The following is a 19,404-nucleotide window of genomic DNA, read 5'->3' as shown; positions in this document are numbered from 1 at the left end:
TGACCAACAAGGTATTAGCAGGTAAACAAGTGTCAGAATTCTTCTTTTTTTTTTTTTTTTTTTACAAGTGTCAGAATTCTAATACAGGTCTGTGACTTCAAAATCTGTGCTGTAAATACTTATTTTGTAACTAGTGACCTCCTAAAAATTATCACTGATGCTACTACACCCCAGCCTTCATAGACATCCCTTAGAAAGTAGGTCTCTTTCACCCAGACGTTAGATACTGCCCGCTGACCAGGTCTTATCCTTAGAGATTCTGATTACCTAGACCTAATGTGCGGTCCAAATGTAGACCTTCTGTGAGAAGCCACCACTGACAATTCTGATTTTAGTGGAAAATCAGTGCCTTTTTCAAAAATCCACATTCTTACCATCTAATCCATAATGACAGGAAAGGACACTATTGTTTTCTGTCCACCCCAGCATCACAACCACTCTTGGTGGTAATCCATTAATTCTAGTGGCTAGAGTAAACAACTAATTTTTTCCCATCTTGCTTACCTGAGGGAATGACGAAGGTATAGCCCTGCTTGAGCTCAATGCGCTGACAATCTGATACCCGGTCACCCAGAAAGATGTCTCCCTGTTTCCCTGACAGCAGCCAATTCTCGTACAGCTCCAGGTTGTGGGCTGTAGGGGGGATGAGCCAGAAGACCTGTGAGTTAAAAAACTTCAGTCTGTTAACAGCCATTGACATGACCCAGTCGTCTCCCTCAACTGATAAACAGGTACAAAGTTAAGGCCAACAGGCAGAAGAGCAGCAAGCAATCCTCCTAGCCTGCAGAACCTGACCATTTGGGAAAATCTAGAGGCCCCAAGGAAGCAGATATTTTCTGTCCTTCACTTGATGAAATGGCTTTTAGGGCTTCCCTGGAGTTTCACTGTAGAACCCAGAACCCATCCAGGACTCAGGGAGAAGAGGGACATTCAGTTTGTTACCTAGGAAGTCCCTTACTTGCCCCTGGCTGTCTGGCCTCTACAGTCCTAAGAAATACAGTAGGTACAATATCTTCTAGAGACAGGCCTAGCTTACTTTGTTCTAGGGTAGTAACCAAGACCAAAAGGACAAAACTTGAGACACCATTGAAATGGATCCAAAGCAAACAAAATGACTTTGGATTTGGAGGTATAGTTGTTCTAAATTAGGACCTCACATTTTAAAAGCATTATGTGTTTTCATTCCGGTTCTACTTTTCTCTCACAAACGCATCTACTTCTAGCAAGGGAAAAAAGGGTAACTAATAATAAGAGCGTAATACTACAAACCTCCGACATTAATCCCAGATTTCCATTCTCACACAGCATTCAGAAACAATCTGACAAGCTGGAATACAGTTCTTTACGAATGAGAATAATCTTTCAAAATCTATTCACATCCTTAGGGAGGACTTAAAGGCTTCCTCTGGCCACATTTCAGATCAATGCCTTCAAAATAGGGAAAGGTGGTTTGGATTCTAATTTGCTGATTTCATCCTGAATCTATACAAAATTTGTGTTGCCATCTACTACTTTATCGCACTTCCATGTAGAGAAATTGTCTTGTCTTCCTAAAACCACTTTCTTGTCTTCATGTGGAGAATTCTGCCTTGGGAATCTAAAAATAAGGCTGCTGAGGTTTACTAAGTAGTATGCCAATATTGGTATTAGGACAGCAGACTAGAAGAATACGAATTCCTACTGAAGTCCAGCCAAAAGGGTCAACATAATCACCGTTTCTCTCTAGAATAGGGGACAATTTCCTAACAGATTCATTTCTAGGTATATTAGGCATGCATGAACTGAAGCAGAGACATATAACCAGCTTCAGATTCCAACCCCCACCCCAACTATGACCGTACCTTTCCCCCTTGATGGATGTGATACCAAACAGAGGTACCACCAAAGTCCACATGGAAGTCAGTATAGCAGCCTCGAACACTCATCAGACAGTACCTGACCCAAAAAAAACAGCAGCCATTAGTGCACCGATGAGAAAAAGAGAGCATGCCCCACCACAATACCACACTCTCCCCTTGTGCACCCCACCTTCCACATAATCAATTCCCAGTCAGTAAGAGGAGTACAACTGCGTCATCATGTTACCAGAACGACACATTTTCTTTAAACTATGTAATTGTGGGTTGTGACACCATTATATATACTCTTCCCTCTGGAACTGTGAAATCTGTTTAAAGAATTCATCTTTTTGATCATTTAGGACACAGACCAAGGCTCCAAAGGGAGGAACCATTCCTTGCAATCACTCTGGTTTCCCGGTGATGTACCTGAGGAAATGCAGGGAAAGCCACTTACTTCTGCACTTTGGGGTACTGCATCTCCAAGATGGCATTTGTTGATTCAGTCTGACTTTCCTTCAAATGCCTCGGCCACATGTTGTCTACCCAGTCAATGAAATCCACCTTTAAAAAGAAGAAGGAAACATTTAGGATTCAATGGAAGGACTGGGATTAAAGAGAACTTTAAAGTCCAGAAAAACAGAATTTCTCAAAATACACACTGAAAGACTATAATTTAATTATAAACAAAACAATCTGTTGGTGAATCTTAGGGTCGACAAGCAAACCTTCTAGAAATAATTTTTCAATGAGAATAAAGGCTAATGGACCCGTCAACATCATAAAGATAGCACTAATCAAAATGAAGTCATTAAATAACACAGTAGTATCCCCTTTATGTCAATACTGGTATAATCAACTGTATTTTTCTAATTCAATCAAAGGTGCTGTCTGGAAGGTACTTCTAAACTTACCAGAGATGTAACACGGTGAACTGTTAGAGCAGCTAAGACATCCAAAGTGAAGAAGAAGAAGAAGAAGAAGAAGAAGAAGAAGAAGAAGAAGAAGACGACGACGACGAAGAAGACGACGAAGAAGACGACGACGACGAAGAAGAAGAAGAAGAAAAAGAAACAAATCCAATAGGGATTTGTAACCCTACATGAACAATGTAGAATCTACTAGGTTAGGAATCAGAAGTTCCAGGTCTGTCATGTTTTCTCAAGATCACATGCAAGTCCCTGGAACTCATTTCTAAAATGAGGATAATTAACTCCAAGGGATATTGTGAGGATTACATGTAAATACATGTTAAAATTTCTTGAGATAACGTTAGCAGAATTTAGTAATCTATTTTTTATTTCATTTTCATTTCACCTTTATTTTCTATCTTTAATCACTTGGTTTTTATTATCACTAACTACATGAACACAATACTTGGTCATTAAAAATACATGTGGCTAAATGTATAATTCTGTATTTTTTAAAACATATATAATTTATTGTCAAGTTAGCTAACATATAGTGTATATACAGTGTGCTCTTGGTTTCGGGGGTAGAATCCTGTGATTCATCACTTACATACAACACCCAGTGCTCATACCAACAAGTGCCCTCTTCAATATTCATCACCCATTTCCCCCCTCCCACACCCCCTATCAACCCACGGTTTGTTCTCTGTATTTAAGAGTCTTTTATGGGTTTGCCTCCCTCTCTGTTTAAAACTATTTCTTCCCCTTCCCTTCCTCCAAGGTCTTCTGCTAAGTCTCTCAAGTTCCACATATGAGTGAAAACATATGATATTTGTCTTTCTTTGACTGGCTTATTTCACTTAGCATAATACCCTCCAGTTCCAACCACGTTGTTGCAAATGGCAGGATTTCATTCTTTCTCATTGCCAAATAGTATTCCATTGTATGTATAAACCACATCTTATTTATCCATTCATCAGTGGATGTACATTTGGGCTCTTTCCATAATTTGGTTATTGTTGAAAGCACTTCTATAAACATTGGGGTACATGTGCCCCTATGAATCAGGACTCCTGTATCTTTTGGATAAATTCCTAGTAGCACTATTGTTGGGTCGTAGGGTAGTTCTATTCTTAATTTTTTGAGGAATCTCCACACTGTTTTCCAGAGCGGCTGCACCAGTTTGCATTCCCACCAACAGTGCAAGAGGGTTCCTGTTTCTCCACATCCTTGCCAACATCTGTTGTTTTCTGAGTTGTTAGTCACTCCGACCAGTGTGAGGTGGTATCTCAATGTGGTTTTGATTTGCATTTCCCTAATGATGAGTGATGTTGAGCATCTTTTCATGCGTCTGTTGGCCATTTGGATGTCTTCTTAGGGAAAGTGTCTATTCATGTCTTCTGCCCATTTCTTCACGGGATTACTTGTTTTTTGGGTGTTGAATTTGGTACATTCTTTACAGATTTTGGATACTAACCCTTTATCCGATATGTTATTTGCAAATATCTTCTCCCATTCCATTGGTTGCCTTTTACTTTTGTTGATTGCTTTATTTGTAGTGCAGAAGCTTTTTAGCTTGAGGAGGTCCCAACAGTTCATTTTTGCTTTTATTTCCCTTGCCTTTGGAGATGTGTCAAGCAAGAAATTGCTGCAGCTGAGGTCAAAGAGGTTGTTGCCTGTTTTCTCCTCTGGGGTTTTTGATGGTTTCCTGTCTTACATTTAGGTCTTTCATCCATTTTGAGTTTATCTTTGTGTCTGGTGTAAGCAACTGGTCCAGTTTCATTCTTCTGCATATTGCTGTCCAGTTCTCCCAGCACCATTTGCTAAAGAGACTGTCTTTTTTCCACTGGATGCTCTTTCCTGCTTTGTCAAAGACTGGTTGGCCATATGTCTGTGGGTCCAATTCCGGGTTCTCTATTCTATCCCATTGGTCTATGTGTTCTTGTGCCAATACCATACTGTCTTGATGATTACAGCCTTGTAGTAGAGGCTAAAGTCCAGGATTGTGATGCCTCCCGCTTTGGTTTTCTTTTTCAACATAACTTTGGCTATCTGGGGTCTTTTGTGGTTCCACACAAATTTTAGGATTGTTTGTTCTAGCTTTGAGAAGAATGCTGGTGCAATTTTGATTGGGAATGCACTGAATATGTAGAGTGCTTTGGGTAGTACTGACATTTTAACAATATTTGTTCTTCCAATCCACGAGCATGGAATGTTTTTCCATTTCTTTGTGTCTTATTCAATTTCCTTTGTAAGTTTTCTATAGTTTTCAGCATACAGATCTTTTTCTATAGTTTTCAGCATACAGATCTTTTATATTTGGTAATCTATTTTAAATTATATGTGCTGAAAGAAGTGAAGGCAATATGAACGTATCTGCACTTTACACTGAACTGTAACATGTCCTCTACCTTCAAATGTGTGCATTACCCAACCACTGACCTCCAAGAAACAGTCTCAGGTAGATAAAATGTGAGCCAAAACATGAGTCCAGTACAGTATTGACACTACAAATAATCTAACTTAAGGCTATAAAACATACGTATACAGTAAGCTTTACAACAATACTTGTATTTAATAATTTATTTCCCTTACAATATAGATCTGGACAAATGCATACAATCTGTGCATAATGATATGAGGCAGGTGTCTAGGAAACCGTGGGAGCAAGGCTGGAAGGGATCACCAATGACATGCAAGTTGAGAGCAACCATGAAGTTAACTTGTGGCTGCACTTCAAAGATTTCTGCTCAGGAAGCCAATAGTTTCAACCAAGCATCCACTGGGTCTCAAACACTGAATGAACTCCAACTTCCTTCCTTTCCCTCAAACAAAATCTACTTTCTGTTCTCTTAATGTAGTGGTCAGCACCTTCTATCTCATGGTCCTCTCCTTTGCTAACACTGTAACAGAATAATGAATAACTGTACTTGCTCAAGACAGTATAAGCTCTTATGTCCGGATGGGGAAAAGAAGGGTTAAGAACACATGGGTATTTTTTTCTCAATTTTCATTCAGAGAAAGCTGAATTTCTTTGGCCAGAATTTCTCACCTGCAGCACTGAGTCACTCATTCTGGCCTTTTATTTTTTGGTATTATTAGGTATCGTCTTGTGGTATGGGACTCATACTTTTTTCCTTCGGTTAATGTTTAGGCTCTGGGTAGGCCTTTTACTAAATGGCCTGATCCATGTGAGAGCAAGTCTCCAGAAGGGGTAATCACCAGTTTCTACCTGCTCTGCATCAATACTAGGGCCAAACTGGTAAGAAGTCCAATACCCAGGACCTAATCTATTCATATGCTGCACAAAAAAAGCTCACGGCCTTACATGAACTGATTTTCCCACCACCAAACAAATCTGCGCATTGTATATGTTACTTTCCAGCTACCTCTCAGGTACTGCTGGAATGACAGCAGAAAACAATCTCTCTCCTTACCAGAAAATCCCATTTTATGCTAACACCCCAAGAGGCACCTAAAGGTTGCCCACCTTCCTCTTCCACTGCACCTACTTTTACACATACTACTTCTTCTGCCTGGAATTCTGGTTTTCATTCCCTTTGCCTCATTTCTTTCATGTCAAGCTTAGATATCACTTCCTCCAAAGAGCTTCCCCTAGTTCTCATCCAGTTTAGGTTAGAGGGGGGTCCTTCTTCTTGCCCCCACAACACTCTATATTTATTCACTTATGATGCACTTACCATTAGTGTAGCTTATAGAAATGTCTATCCTCTGGTCTTTCTTCCCCGTGAGACTTTAAGCACTGTGAGAATGACAATGACCTTATCTTCCACAGGTCCTCTAGCACCTAGCATAGTGCTCAGCACATGGTGGGCACTTGAGCCAATAATACGCTAACTCTGAAGGTGTGAATGTCACAGAGAATAAGAGATTATGTGGTTTACGTGAAAGATTACAAGAATATTTGTTCAAACTCATTGAAATGTATACTTAAAATGAGTATATTTTATGTCAATTATACCTCAATAAAGTTGGTTTTTAAAAAAGCATTATTGGGGTGACTAGGTGGCTCAGTTGGTTAAGCATCCACCTTTGGCTCAGGTTATGATTCCGCGGTTTGTGGGTTTGAGCCCCATGTTAGGCTCTGTGCTGACAGTTCAGAGCCTGAAGCCTTTGGATTCTGTGTCTCCCTCTCAATCTCTGCCCCTCCTCTGCTCACAATTTGTCTCTCAAAAATAAATAAATATTAAAAAAAAAGAATAATAATAAAAAATAAAAATAAATAAAAAAGCATTACTGAGATATGTTAGAAAATACCTAAATAAATGGAAGGATACACTGTGGGGAAAAATACTCCGTAAATAAATAAATAATACCCCAGCAGAATAAGCATATTATTGCTTACATAGCAAGTCATCAAAAGCTTTCCCGCTTTCAGGAAGTGACCTTGGTAATAGCTCAATCTTTCCAGTCATGTTTTAGGTCCCTAAAAAATATTGGTGCATTATTCTCTGTCCTCCAGAAAATTTCCTTTTTCTGAGCCCTTCCATAGTTCCACTCCTCCATTTAGGTCTATTATTTTTATGTTATATAATGATGGATTTTTATCATTAAAGCTAGGAACAAAAGTGAATAAATTAAGAATGTTACAAAAAAGGCTTCATGTGTGAATGACATAGTTCTAAATTTCAAGAACAGAAAAGTATGAATGTTTGACTTTTATAGCTATAATCACTTTATTTTTAAGTTGAAATTCTAACAATATTAACAATGTTAATTTATAAGCAATATTAAAAACAATTTATAAACAAATGTTATTGTGATTCTTACATCCCTCTCTTATTATTTTAATGCACTGAACTGTACATTAAAAAAACTTTTTCTTTAAAGTAGGCTCTATATGCTCAATGTGGGGCTTGAACTCATGACCCCAAGATCAAGAGTTGCATACTCTACCAACTGAGCCAGCCAGGTGCCCTATATTCTTTATTTATTAAGTGCACCATGTTTGGCTAATAACAAGACTAAATTCTAACTGTCTTCCTATATTTCCACATGACCAAACAAATTATAATACAAAAGGATTTTTATCATTCTAAGGAGATAAAAGTTTTCTTAAGAAATTAAAAAAAAATTTTTTTAATCTTTATTTATTTTTGAGAGAGAGACAGAGTGTGAGTTGGGGAGGGGCAGAGAGAAAAGGAGACACAGAATCCGAAGCAGGCTCCAGGCTCCAAGCTGTCAGCACAGAGCCCAACGCGAGGCTCAAACTCATGAACTGTGAGATCATGACCTGAGCTGAAGTCGGATGCTTAACCGACTGAGCCACCCAGGCGACCCTTAATAAGAAATTCTGTACTTAGCTGTAGCCATCTCCAGTAACAAGAAGCAATGACAAAAAATTACATTGTCTCTTCAGGTAATAATAGTAAAATCCGAAGAACATTTTCCTGTTGGTCTGTACATATCAATGACTTAGTGATAATAACAATGCATCTTACTGGTAAGCTGAATGTAGGTGTATATATAAAATAACAATATTAGAAACAATTATCATAATTTTGATGCAATTAGGATAATTAAATGGAGATTGAATAAAACACTGAGATCTCGACTTTATTTATTTTTAAATGTTTATTTTTTATTTTGGGGTGTGGGATAGAGAGCAGGGGGAGGATCAGAGAGAGCAGGAAAGGGGCAGAGAGAGGGAGAGAATCCCAAGCTGGCTCTGTGCTGTCAGTGTGTAGCATGATGTGGGGTTCAATCTCACAAACAGTGAGATCATGACCTGAGCCAAAATCAAGAGTAAGAAGCTTAAATGACAGCCACCCAGGCTGAGATCTTGATTTTAAAAGAATGATTAGGGGGCACCTGAGTGACTCAGTTGGTTAAGCGTCCGACTCTTGATTTCAGCTCAGGTCATGATCTCACAGTTCATGTATCAAGCCTGGAGTCAAGCTGTGTGCTCACAGCACGGAGCCTGCTTGGGATCCTCTCCGCCTCTCTCTCTGCCCCACCCCCCACTCACTCTAATAAATAAACATAAAAAAAAAGTTATAAATTCTCCCAGTATATAAACAACTCTCTTGGTGACAATGACAATGTGGAAAAAATGATCAGACTAACCGTGGAGGGCCTCTGCACCATATTCTCCAGCCTGGTGTGGCTGAACTCTAGGCTGATGACATTATAGAGTTTTTCTCGCTCCTCCTCTGGGGTCTCATAGTAGCGTGTCCACTGAGCCATGGTCATTTCAATGCCTTTCTGTGTGTTCACGTCCATGACATCCACCATGCGACGACTCCCTGCCACGAAAGATGTATCAATCATCTCTACTGAGCGGCTATTATCCTCAAATATATTAAGAATATAAAATACAAGTAGAAGGAAACAAACTATCGTTTCTTTATTCAGGGTATTCAGTAATAAGCAAGGAGAGAGCTGTCACTTAAGGTGGATAAATCAACAGAAAATCAAACCACAGAGAATGGGAAAAACAACAGGTTAATATAAAAAACCGATTCCCTATGGCATATTTCTATATGGTCAGGTAACAAATCCTATATTCAATATCTTACTCAACCCTAACAATTCTAAATGGTAAGTACTAATCTCCATTTCATAGATGAAAAAATAGGTGTTAGGTAACTTGCAGGACAAGGCAGGACAAGAATCCCAGAACTCTACACCAACTCCAGAGTTAATGCTCTTACCCACTGAGCTACACTGCTTTGATGCAGTTTTAAGGATCTTATCTATCCTATACTTTGATCCACTATACAGTGATATAGTGAGTACTAGATTCATTCTGAAGCTGTCCATTCTTCTGTTTAAAAGGGTTATTTCCAAAACCTGTTAAGCATTTCTAATATAAACGTCCCTTTTCATTCATTTCACAAATATTTACTGACTGATAAAGCCACCATGAGGGACACAAAGATCTGTATCAGATTCTCAACCAACTATAACAACTACAACAAAAAGGAGAATGCATAAATTAGTAGGGAGGAAAAACAATAGCCTAATTAAAGCCAAAGATACCTAAGTTTAAATTTCAGCTCTAATAATAGTTGGGAAAGCTATTTAACTTCTCTGAACCTTAATATCTTCTTCTTTAACTTGGGAATAATATTACCTTGGAGGCCGCTGTGAAGGAAAATATTTAACACAAAGTAGGTGTCAATTAAACAGTAGTAAAAATAAAAGGAAAATTATTATTATTTTTATTATTTTTGTAACATTGGACTGACCAGAGAAGCCTTTTAGGAAAAGAAGGTGAAGAAGAGACTTTTGAGTTAGGCCTTGAAAAATAAAAAGAATTTCAACAAGAAAGATTCAACAGAGAATTCCAAGCAGAAGCAGCAGCATAAGAGACAATATGGAGAGGCAAGACAGCTAAAAAAGTTAAAATAATAGTGGTCAAGAAAAGGAAAGAGAATAAAAAGCTGCTGATATTAAGAATATTGTTCAGGGGCGCCTGGGTGGCTCCGTCAGTTAAGCAACTGACTTCGGCTCAGGTCACGATCTCACGGTTTGTGGGTTTGAGCCCCACGTCGGGCTCTGTGCTGACAGCTCAGAGCCTGGGGCCTGCTTCAGATTCTGTGTCTCCCTCTCTCTCTGACCCTCCCCCGTTCATGCTCTGTCTCTGTCTCAAAAATAAATAAACGTTAAAAAAAATTAAAAAAAAAAAGAATATTGTCCAATTTGTAAGAAACTAGCAAACATCTACTATATACCTGGACTTCGTGGCTATAACAACTAGTATCAAGACCTGGTCCCCTGCCTCTAAGACGTTTACAGTCTAGTCAGAGATATGAGATAATAGTCAGGAGGACTAGAATATGGCCATAATAAAGGAGACATGGCAGAATACACATAAGATATAACTCATAATATAAGGCAATAAAGCAAACCTACCCTTTATATTTTGGAAGAAAATGCTAATGCTAAATCAAAATTGCCTTGTAATACCATTTCACACCCACTATGATAGCCGTAAATTAAAAAAAAAAAAAAAGGAAAATAACAAGTGCTGGCAAGGATGCAGAAAAACTGGAACCCTCAAGACTTTGCTGGGAATAATGTAAAGTGGTGCAGCTGCTGTGAAAAAGTTTGGTGGTTCCTCAATAAATTAAACACGGAATGACCATGTGACCCAACAACTTCACTCCTAGGTATATATCTAAAGATACAGGTGATGAAAAAGTTCTGAACTAGAAACTGATGGTGACGGTTGCACACTGTGAATAAATTTAATGCCACTGAAGTATATACTTTAAAAATTATTATAATGGTAAATTTTACGTTACTTATATTTTAGCACAATTGTTTAAAAAAACAGGGGTGCCTGGGTGGCTCAGTTGGTTGAGTGTCTGACTTCGGCTCAGGTCAAGATCTCATGGTTTGTGAGTTGGAGCCCCACGTCGGGCTCTGTGCTAACAGCTCAGAGCCTGGAGCCTGCTTTGGATTCTGTGTCTCCCTTGCTCTCTGCCTCCCCCCAGCTCATTCTCTGTCTCTTTCTCTCTCAAAAATAAAAACATTTGAAAAAATAAAAATAAAAAAATAAAAGTGAATGCTTTCCTTCAAAAATGTAGATCAAAGCTGTTGGCGAGGATACAGAGAAAGAGGAACGCTTTTGCGCTGTGGGGAATGCAAACTGGTGCAGCCACTCTGGAAACAGTATGGGGGTTCCTCACAGTATGGGGGTTCCTCAAAACATCAAAAATAGAACTACCTTACAACCCAGCAATTACACTACCAGGTGTCTATCCAAAGGACACAGGTGTGCTGTTTCGAAGGGGCACATGCACCCCAATGTTTACAGCAGCACTACTGACAATAGCCAAAGTATGGAAAGAGCCCAAATGTCCATCGATGGATGAATGGATAAAGAAGATGTTGTATATACGTACAATGGAGTATTACTTGGCAATCAAAAAGAATGAAATCTTGCCATTTGCAAGACTGCAACGTGGATGGAACCAGAGTGTATTATGCTAAGCAAATTAGTCAGAGAAAGACAAATATATGGCTTCACTCATGTGGAATTTAAGATACAAAACAGATGAACATAAGGGAAGGGAAGCAAAAATAATATAAAAACAGGGAGGGGGACAAAACATGCGACTCTTAAATATAGAGAACAGAGGGTTGCTGGAGGGCTTGTGGGAGGGGGGATGGGCTAAAATGGGTACAGGTCATTAAGGAATCTACTCCTGAAATCATTGTTGCACTATATGCTAACTTGGATGTAAATAAACAACAACAAGAAACTTATTACTGTCCTGGAGGTCTGTTAGGAAAAGAAGTCCAGTGATGGACCTATAGGTACTCAAGAAGATTTTCTGAGGTCCTCTGAGAGAGCCCTGCATTGTGAAGAATGGGAAAGCATTTTAATTACTCAACAGACTTACTGAGTGCCTACTATACTCCAGATTGCACTAGGTATTAGGAAATACCCAGTGACAGGCAGACAGCTGGACTCTAACACAGAAATAGTGAAGGAGTGAAAAAACCAGGGAATTCAAGAACTTTCCTTCACCTGGGCTATCTGTGACTTTCACCTCTTGGATAAACAGAAGAGTTATCCAGCTGTCTAAAAAGGGCCCTCCGGTGGCTAGGAGATAGTACTGCAGTGTCAATTTCCAAAGCAAGACATTGCACTGGAACTTTAACATAGAGAACAAAACTTAACAGAAGCTATAATGTTGGGAGGAAAGCATCAGAAAAAACTCTTTTTGCTTCATGTCCTGTTGGAAACATGTCCAAAAGGTTTTAATCCACTTCACTGCTTTAACGTGTATAGGACTGCAACCATTCTGAATTCCAAAGGATCCTGGTGAGTCTCAGGGCTACCCTGAAAACCAAATGGTCTGCAGAAATTTGACCTGAGCCTTTACTGACACCAGGAAGCTTTCTTCTTTAATTAGGTTGATCCAATTTGTTTTTTTCCCCTAAATTTTGAATAGAATACAAATCAGACTAAAAACTCAACCAGTCACTGAAAGAAATGTTAACATACCTCTTTCTCGGCTTACAACGCTTTTGTTTATTATTACTATTATATATATATATATATATATATATATATATATATATATATATATACACACATACACACACACATATATATATATGTATATGTGTGTATATATATATAAATAAAATAAAAATATATAAATATACATATGTTTTTATTATATATATATTTGTTTAAGTAATCTCTCCTCTGAAAGTAGGGCTTGAATCTACAACCCTGAGATCAAGAGTCACATGCTTCAGTTTACAAAGTTTTAAACCCTGGTCAAGTTACCAAATGTAGCACTGGTGAAAGTTTCCTGGAAATTTCTCTACTGCTTTTGGAGAATGGAAGAGAATCACAGATATGAATGAATCTTCCTTCTTGTTTCAAAGATATAAAATGTCACTTTCCTGGGTGAGATGCCCTGGAACAGGCTTTTCACGGAGAGAAGGAGGGGCACACAGTGATAAAATGGTAGGTAGGGAAGAAGGAAAAGTTTTAAAGTTCTATGCCCGGTGTGTACTAAACGAAGCAACTTTTGTAACTCTTTCTGTGAAAATTCTCAGTGGCCAATGAAATGGTAGTTTTTATCAAGATGCATATACTTCAATCAAATATGTACTTCAACGTTCCTAAGCCTTAAATCTCAGTCAGAAATTTAGAAATCAATTCCAATCTTAAATCTTTGCCTCATAGGCGCAACGGCCACACATATTACTACTTACCCACACACATTTTGACATCATTCACAGTGAAGTCTGGATCTGGCATCCTATGAAACAAACACTTGTAAGCATAAATGGAAGCACACCTTCTCTAATCAGTGTGAGTTCTTCATTAACGTACTAAAAACGCCCAAGTTAAGACACATAAATATTCATATTCATATTTAGATTTAATGACATATTTTAAATATGATTATATATTCACATATACATAATAAAAAAGAATATATAACAAAATGTTAACAAGTGATTATTATCCCAGGGTAATAGATTTTTAAGAGATTTATTTTCTTTTTAGGTCACCTATATTTTTTCATTTAATTATTAACAACCATGAGTTGTTTTTGTAACAAAAGAAGAAAAATACATGGTTTTAAGACTATATGGGGGATTCTTTTTAATTATCTACTGCTTTGGGTTATCAATACTGCATTGTCTATAGCCCTGGTGTAATATGGCCATTTCACAACTATATCCAATCAGGCCGAGAACACTTACTTTATTCCAAGTCCATCCGAATTCTTGAAAATCAGAGGGTCTCTTAAGCCACCCCGCTGAATATACTCTACATTAAAATCTGTCACCATAAGAAAACAACTGTTAGAAAGGCAAGAGGTATAGCCGGAAAAAGATAAAAAGACCATAAAATAGATCTTAAGTATTAAGGTGGAGATGGTGTTTGCTGTTTCTGTGTAAATAGTTTTGCTCTGTGAGACAATACATGCAAAAGAAGCATCCTTCGTTGGGGCACCTGGGTGGCTCAGCTGGTTCAGCCTCTGACTCCAGCTCAGGTCATGATCTCACAATTTGTGAGTTCGAGCCCCACATCGGGCTCTGTGCTGACAGCTCAGAGCCTGGAGCCTGCTTCGGATTCTGTGTCTCCCTCTCTCTCTGCCTCTCCCTGTCTCTCTGCCTCTCCCCTGCTTGTGCTCTGTCTCTCTCCCTCTCAAAAATAAATAAATATTAGGGGAAAAAAAAAGCATCCCTCGGGATATAGGAAACTCACACTGAGAGGCAGGGTTCAAGATGTTTTCTAAGTCTGTATTTCCACAGTAAATTCAGAATTTAACCAACAGAGGGTAGTACTACTAATGAGTCATCTCGTAAATCCTAAGCAGAAATTATCATCACCCTGTCTCTTAACAGCCCAAAAATTTACTACTGTCCACTAGAGTATATACCATGACATCCTTGTCAGTTTGCCAAGGAGCAAACCTGCATAGTACACATGGAATCCCAACTCTGTTGTGGTTGTGGGGAGAGGTACGTGCACAGAAGAGTTTTTACTGGGGCGCCTAGGTGGCTCAGTCAGTCGAGTGTCCGACTTCAGCTCAGGTCATGATCTCACAGTTCCTGGGATTGAACCCTGCATCAGGCTCTGCACTGACAGGGCGGAGCCTGCTTGGGATTCTCTCTCTCCCCCTTCTCTCTGCCCCTCCTGCATGTGTTCTCTCTTAAAAATAAATAAATGTTAAAAAAAAAGTTTTTACTGTACTATTCTTAATTAAACCTAAAACAAGGGATAGGAGAAGAAGGAAGAGGGCTTCAGGGAAAAATTCCAGCAATGTTCCTGGCCCTAATAAAACACTTTTCTTCTTGTGTCGCAGAGAATGACTCCCAAGGTGGGAGAACTAGGGAAATGAGGGTGGGTGTGTGTGTGTGTGTGTGTGTGGGCACGCACATGTGTAAGAATAGCATTGTGTAATAAGATAAAATAAACAGCATCATAGCATCAATACGCAATATTTTAGCTGCACAGATACTGAGCCCATGGTTCCCAGAGTCTACAACTTCTTACACCAAGGGACTGCAGGTCCCTGGAACCAAAATGATACTGACCTTTTCCTTCCATAAAAGTAACAAAATTTGCATTATATTTGTTGGTGTGGAGTTTCTCTTCCAAGTCAAAAGTTCTTTTCCCTTCAATTTCATCATCTGAAATGCCATCATCTTCATAGCGTCGTCGCATGGTACCACGCTGGGGGAGAGAGGGACAGAAGGATCAAATCATGTACTTTTTCATGCTTATCTAAAAGTACTCACAAACATATGTACGCTTCAACTTTATGTACTTTCAACTTCAGGTGTTATGTCAAACATCAATTTTCCTTGCCTTATAAACCTTTCTCTCAACTAAAGGTCAGGTAATGTCCTCAGAATGTACAGAATATAACAAAATTTTGATGGGCCACTGGTTCCCTACTTGTGAATTCTACCTCTGCTAACTCTTTGGACCTAGAGATATAAATTTACAATAGAAATATGACCGGGGCGCCTGGGTGGCTCAGTCAGTTAAGTGTCTGACTTTGGCTCAGGTCATGATCTCATGGTTCGTGAGTTCAAGCCCCACATCAGGCTCTGTGCTGACAGCTCAGAGCCTGGATCCTGCTTCAGATTCTGTGTCTCCTTCTCTCTCTGCCCCTCCCCCACTCACACTCTGTCTCTGCCTCTCAAGAATAAATAAACATTAAAAAAAAAAAAAAGAAATATGACCAAATTGTGTTCACAGTCCAATAAAGACTGGAGACAATCTGTATATAGATATCTTAGGTCAGGATACAAAATACAATGTTTTCATAGGGGAAAGCTGTATCTACATTAGTTTTCTAAAACAATCTTCAAGAATAGGCTAAAACATTTGAATTAATGAAACAAAAACTCCTTTACACCAGATAAAAGAAGTTAATCTAAACAACTTAGTATTCCAAATAGCAGACCATCAATATTTAGCTTTAAGGATATCTCCCCAAAGAAAATATACAAGGGTGCCTGGGTGACTCAGCTGGAAGAGCATGCAACTCTTGATCTCGGTGTCACGAGTTCAAGGCCCATGGTGGGTATAGGGATTAATTAAATAAATTAGAAAAAGAAAACATATAAATGGCCAAAGAACACAGGAAAAGATACTCAATATCATTAGTCATTAGGGGAAATGAAAATCAAAACCACCATGAGATACCACTTCACACCCACTAGGATGGCTATTATCAAAAGGTGGACAATAACAAATGATGGTGAGAATCTAGAGAAACTAGAACCCTCATACACGGCTGGCGGGAATGTAAAACGGTGCAGCCATGGAAAACAGTTTAGCAGTTCCTCAAAAAATTAAATATGGAGTCATCTTATGACCCAGTAATTCTACTCCTAGGTACATATCCAAAAGCATTAAAATCCTATGTCCACACAAAAACTTGTACACAGGTGTTCATAGCAGCATTAACCCAAATGTCAACGGATTGATGAATGGATTAAAAAATGTGGTATATTTACACAATGGAATAATATTTGGCCATAAAAAGGAATGAAATACTGGTATGTAGCTACAGCATGGAAGAATACTGAAAATATTATGCCAAGTGAAAGAAGTCAAGCACAACAGAGCACATCATCACAGATTATGGAATTTTATTTACATGAAATGTCCAGAATAGGCAAACCCATACAGATAGAAAGTAGATTAATAGTTGCCAGGGGCTGGGGAGAGCAGTAGGAAGTGACTATTAATGGTATGGGTTTCTTTCAAGAGTCATGAAAATATTCTGGAATTAGCAAGTGGTGGTATTTGTACAACTCTTGTGACTATACTAAAAACCCAATGAATTATATACACTTAAACTGGTGAGTTTTACAGCATATGAATTATAGCTCATAAGCTATATTTTTAAAAAACTGATAACCTTGCTTATGCTGCAACACATTCTAGTATATTTACTTTAGCTAGTGTCCAATTTTGCTGAAATTTCTTGCATATATACACATGGGACAACTGGTATGGAAGTGGCAGGGGCAAAGGTTAATAAAGTAGCCCTACCCTAGGACGTACTAAGAACAAACAAACTTGGAATTTAAAGTTAGATATCAGGGGAAGGTCTCCTGGGGAATGGGGGTCAGTGAAGGGGCAGAAACGAGTCATAAGAAATAAAATTAAAGAAAGTAAGAATGACTGTTACACACTGGAGCAGAGCTAGATTCAGCATACCAATAGTATGTTTGGTAGAAATACTGAGGGATACCTGGTATCTTTTCCATATTTGGCAAAAACTTTGTAATACTTTTACCTACCACCTTTGCTGCCATAAGTCCCAGCTCAAAGGCCAAAAGAAGACCTAATTTTGGTAAGCTTCACTTATTTCAATACCATCACTGCTCAAAATATTTTTAGGTAGCTTGATAGAGGGGGTTATTTTCACCGACATTTCTTTTTTTGTTTTTATTTCTTGAGAGAGAGACAGATAGAGCAAGCTGGGAAGGGGAGGGGGTGGGGTGGGGTGGGGAGAGAGAGAATCCCAAGTGGGCTCCACACTGTCAGCACACAGCCCGATTCACGAGCTGTGAGACCATGACCTGAGCCACAACCAAAAGTCAGACACTTAACCGACTGAGCCACTCAGGTGACCCTTCACTGACAGTTTCTGACACAAGTTTTGTTGTTTTTTTTTTTTTTAAACTTTTAAAGTTTATTTATTTTGAGAAAGAAGCGGGGGGCAAGGAGAACACACACTCACGGGAGTGCAGGGGAGGGGCAGAGAGAAAATCCCAAGCAGGCTCCCTGCTGTCAATGCAGAGTCCAATGCCAGGGGCTTGGGGTTCAAATCCACAAACCCTGAGACCTGAGCAGAAATCAAGAGTCAGATACTTAACTGACTGACCAAACCACCCAGGTGCTCCCCCACCTTTTTAAATTAATAAAAAAAAATTTTTTTAAATGTGTATTATTTACTTTTGAGAGAGAGAGAGACAGAGCTTGAGCAGGGGAGGGACAGAGAGAGAGGGAGACACAGAATCCGAAGCAGGCTCCAGGCACTGAGTTGACAGCACAGAGCCTGACGCGGGGCTCGAACCCACATGAACTGTGAGATCATGACCTGAGCCGAAGCTGGATGCTTAATTGACTGAGCTACCCAGGTGCCCCTTAAATTTTTTGTTTTAACGTTTTTTATTTTTGAGAGAATGCAAGCAGGGGAGAGGCAGAGAGAGAGAGCCAGACAGATCAGAAGCGGGCTCTGCTCTGACAGCAGAGAGCCTGACGCTGGGCTCAAACTCATCAACTTTATTTTTCTTCTATGAAACTATGTGGTGGCCACAGCTGAAGCCTGGGTCTTCTGCACGGAGACTGGTGTGGGTCTCTTTTACAACATGTCAGTGAATTCCTGATAGGGAGACTTGGTGAACACAGTCTCTTTCCAGAAGTCAGGGTTGAGACAGCTGTAGGTCTTATCTTGGAAATGGCATCAAAAGTGGCCTTGGTTGGGTGCCTGGGTGGCTCAGTTGGTTAAGCATCCAACTTCAGCTCAGGTCATGATCTTGTGGTTCCTGAGTTGGCGCCCTACATCGGGCTTGCTGCTGTCAGCCCAGAGCCTGCTTCGGATCCTCTGTCCCCCTCTCTCTGCCCCTTTCCCGCTCACACATGCTCTCTCGAGAAAAAAAAAAAAAAGTGGCCTTGGCGAAGTTGCCCATGATGGTAGCACAGCCCCTAGCCAAGTGTCATCAATACTGGCTATCAACAGTAGCTTCTTGGGCACAGGAACTGCATGAGTTTACTTCCATATAAGATATCTTCAGTTCCCCTCCCCTCTTTTTTTTAAAAATTTTTTAAATGTTTATTTATTTTTGAGAGAGTGTGAGTGCAAGCAGGGGAGGGGCACAGAGAGAGAGGGAGACACAGAACCTGAAGCAGGCTCCAGGCTGTCAGCAGAAAGCCTCATGCGGGGGCGGGGCTCAAGCTGTGAGATCATGACCTGAGCCAAAGTCGGATGCTTAACTGACTGAGCCACCCAGGTGCCCCTCCTCAGCTCCCCTCCTTACTGTACTTCATTTATGTGTCTTTGAAGAGAAGTCCAAAATATGAATTCCAAGTATCACAGAACAAAGACAATACAATCAGAATTAATGTAGTTTCCCCTTCTCCCCTGCAAAATTTAGAAAGCACTAATTTGCACTGTAAG

The 19,404-nt window shown here is 39.4% G+C and overlaps 1 protein-coding gene across 6 annotated transcripts in view; it reads right to left on the bottom strand.

Moving 5' to 3' along the window:
* The window catches only part of KDM2A (lysine demethylase 2A), a 111,975-nt gene that overhangs the window by 34,331 nt on the left and 58,240 nt on the right, over positions 1–19,404 (bottom strand). For all 6 annotated transcript variants that reach the window (XM_042906557.1, XM_042906552.1, XM_042906554.1 and 3 more), the window contains 7 exons: positions 15,296–15,434; positions 13,955–14,033; positions 13,457–13,503; positions 8,837–9,015; positions 2,296–2,402; positions 1,842–1,935; positions 505–658 (listed from right to left, as the gene is read on the bottom strand). In XM_042906557.1, coding sequence (XP_042762491.1) covers positions 505–658; positions 1,842–1,935; positions 2,296–2,402; positions 8,837–9,015; positions 13,457–13,503; positions 13,955–14,033; positions 15,296–15,434 — 799 coding nt within the window. The remainder of the gene's footprint in view (positions 1–504; positions 659–1,841; positions 1,936–2,295; positions 2,403–8,836; positions 9,016–13,456; positions 13,504–13,954; positions 14,034–15,295; positions 15,435–19,404) is intronic.

This window comes from Panthera leo, chromosome D1 (assembly GCF_018350215.1).
Source record: "Panthera leo isolate Ple1 chromosome D1, P.leo_Ple1_pat1.1, whole genome shotgun sequence".
NCBI classification, from domain to species: Eukaryota; Metazoa; Chordata; class Mammalia; order Carnivora; family Felidae; genus Panthera; species Panthera leo.
The sequence above is the reverse complement of the archived record's forward strand: the minus strand, read 5'-3'. Positions and strand labels throughout refer to the sequence as shown.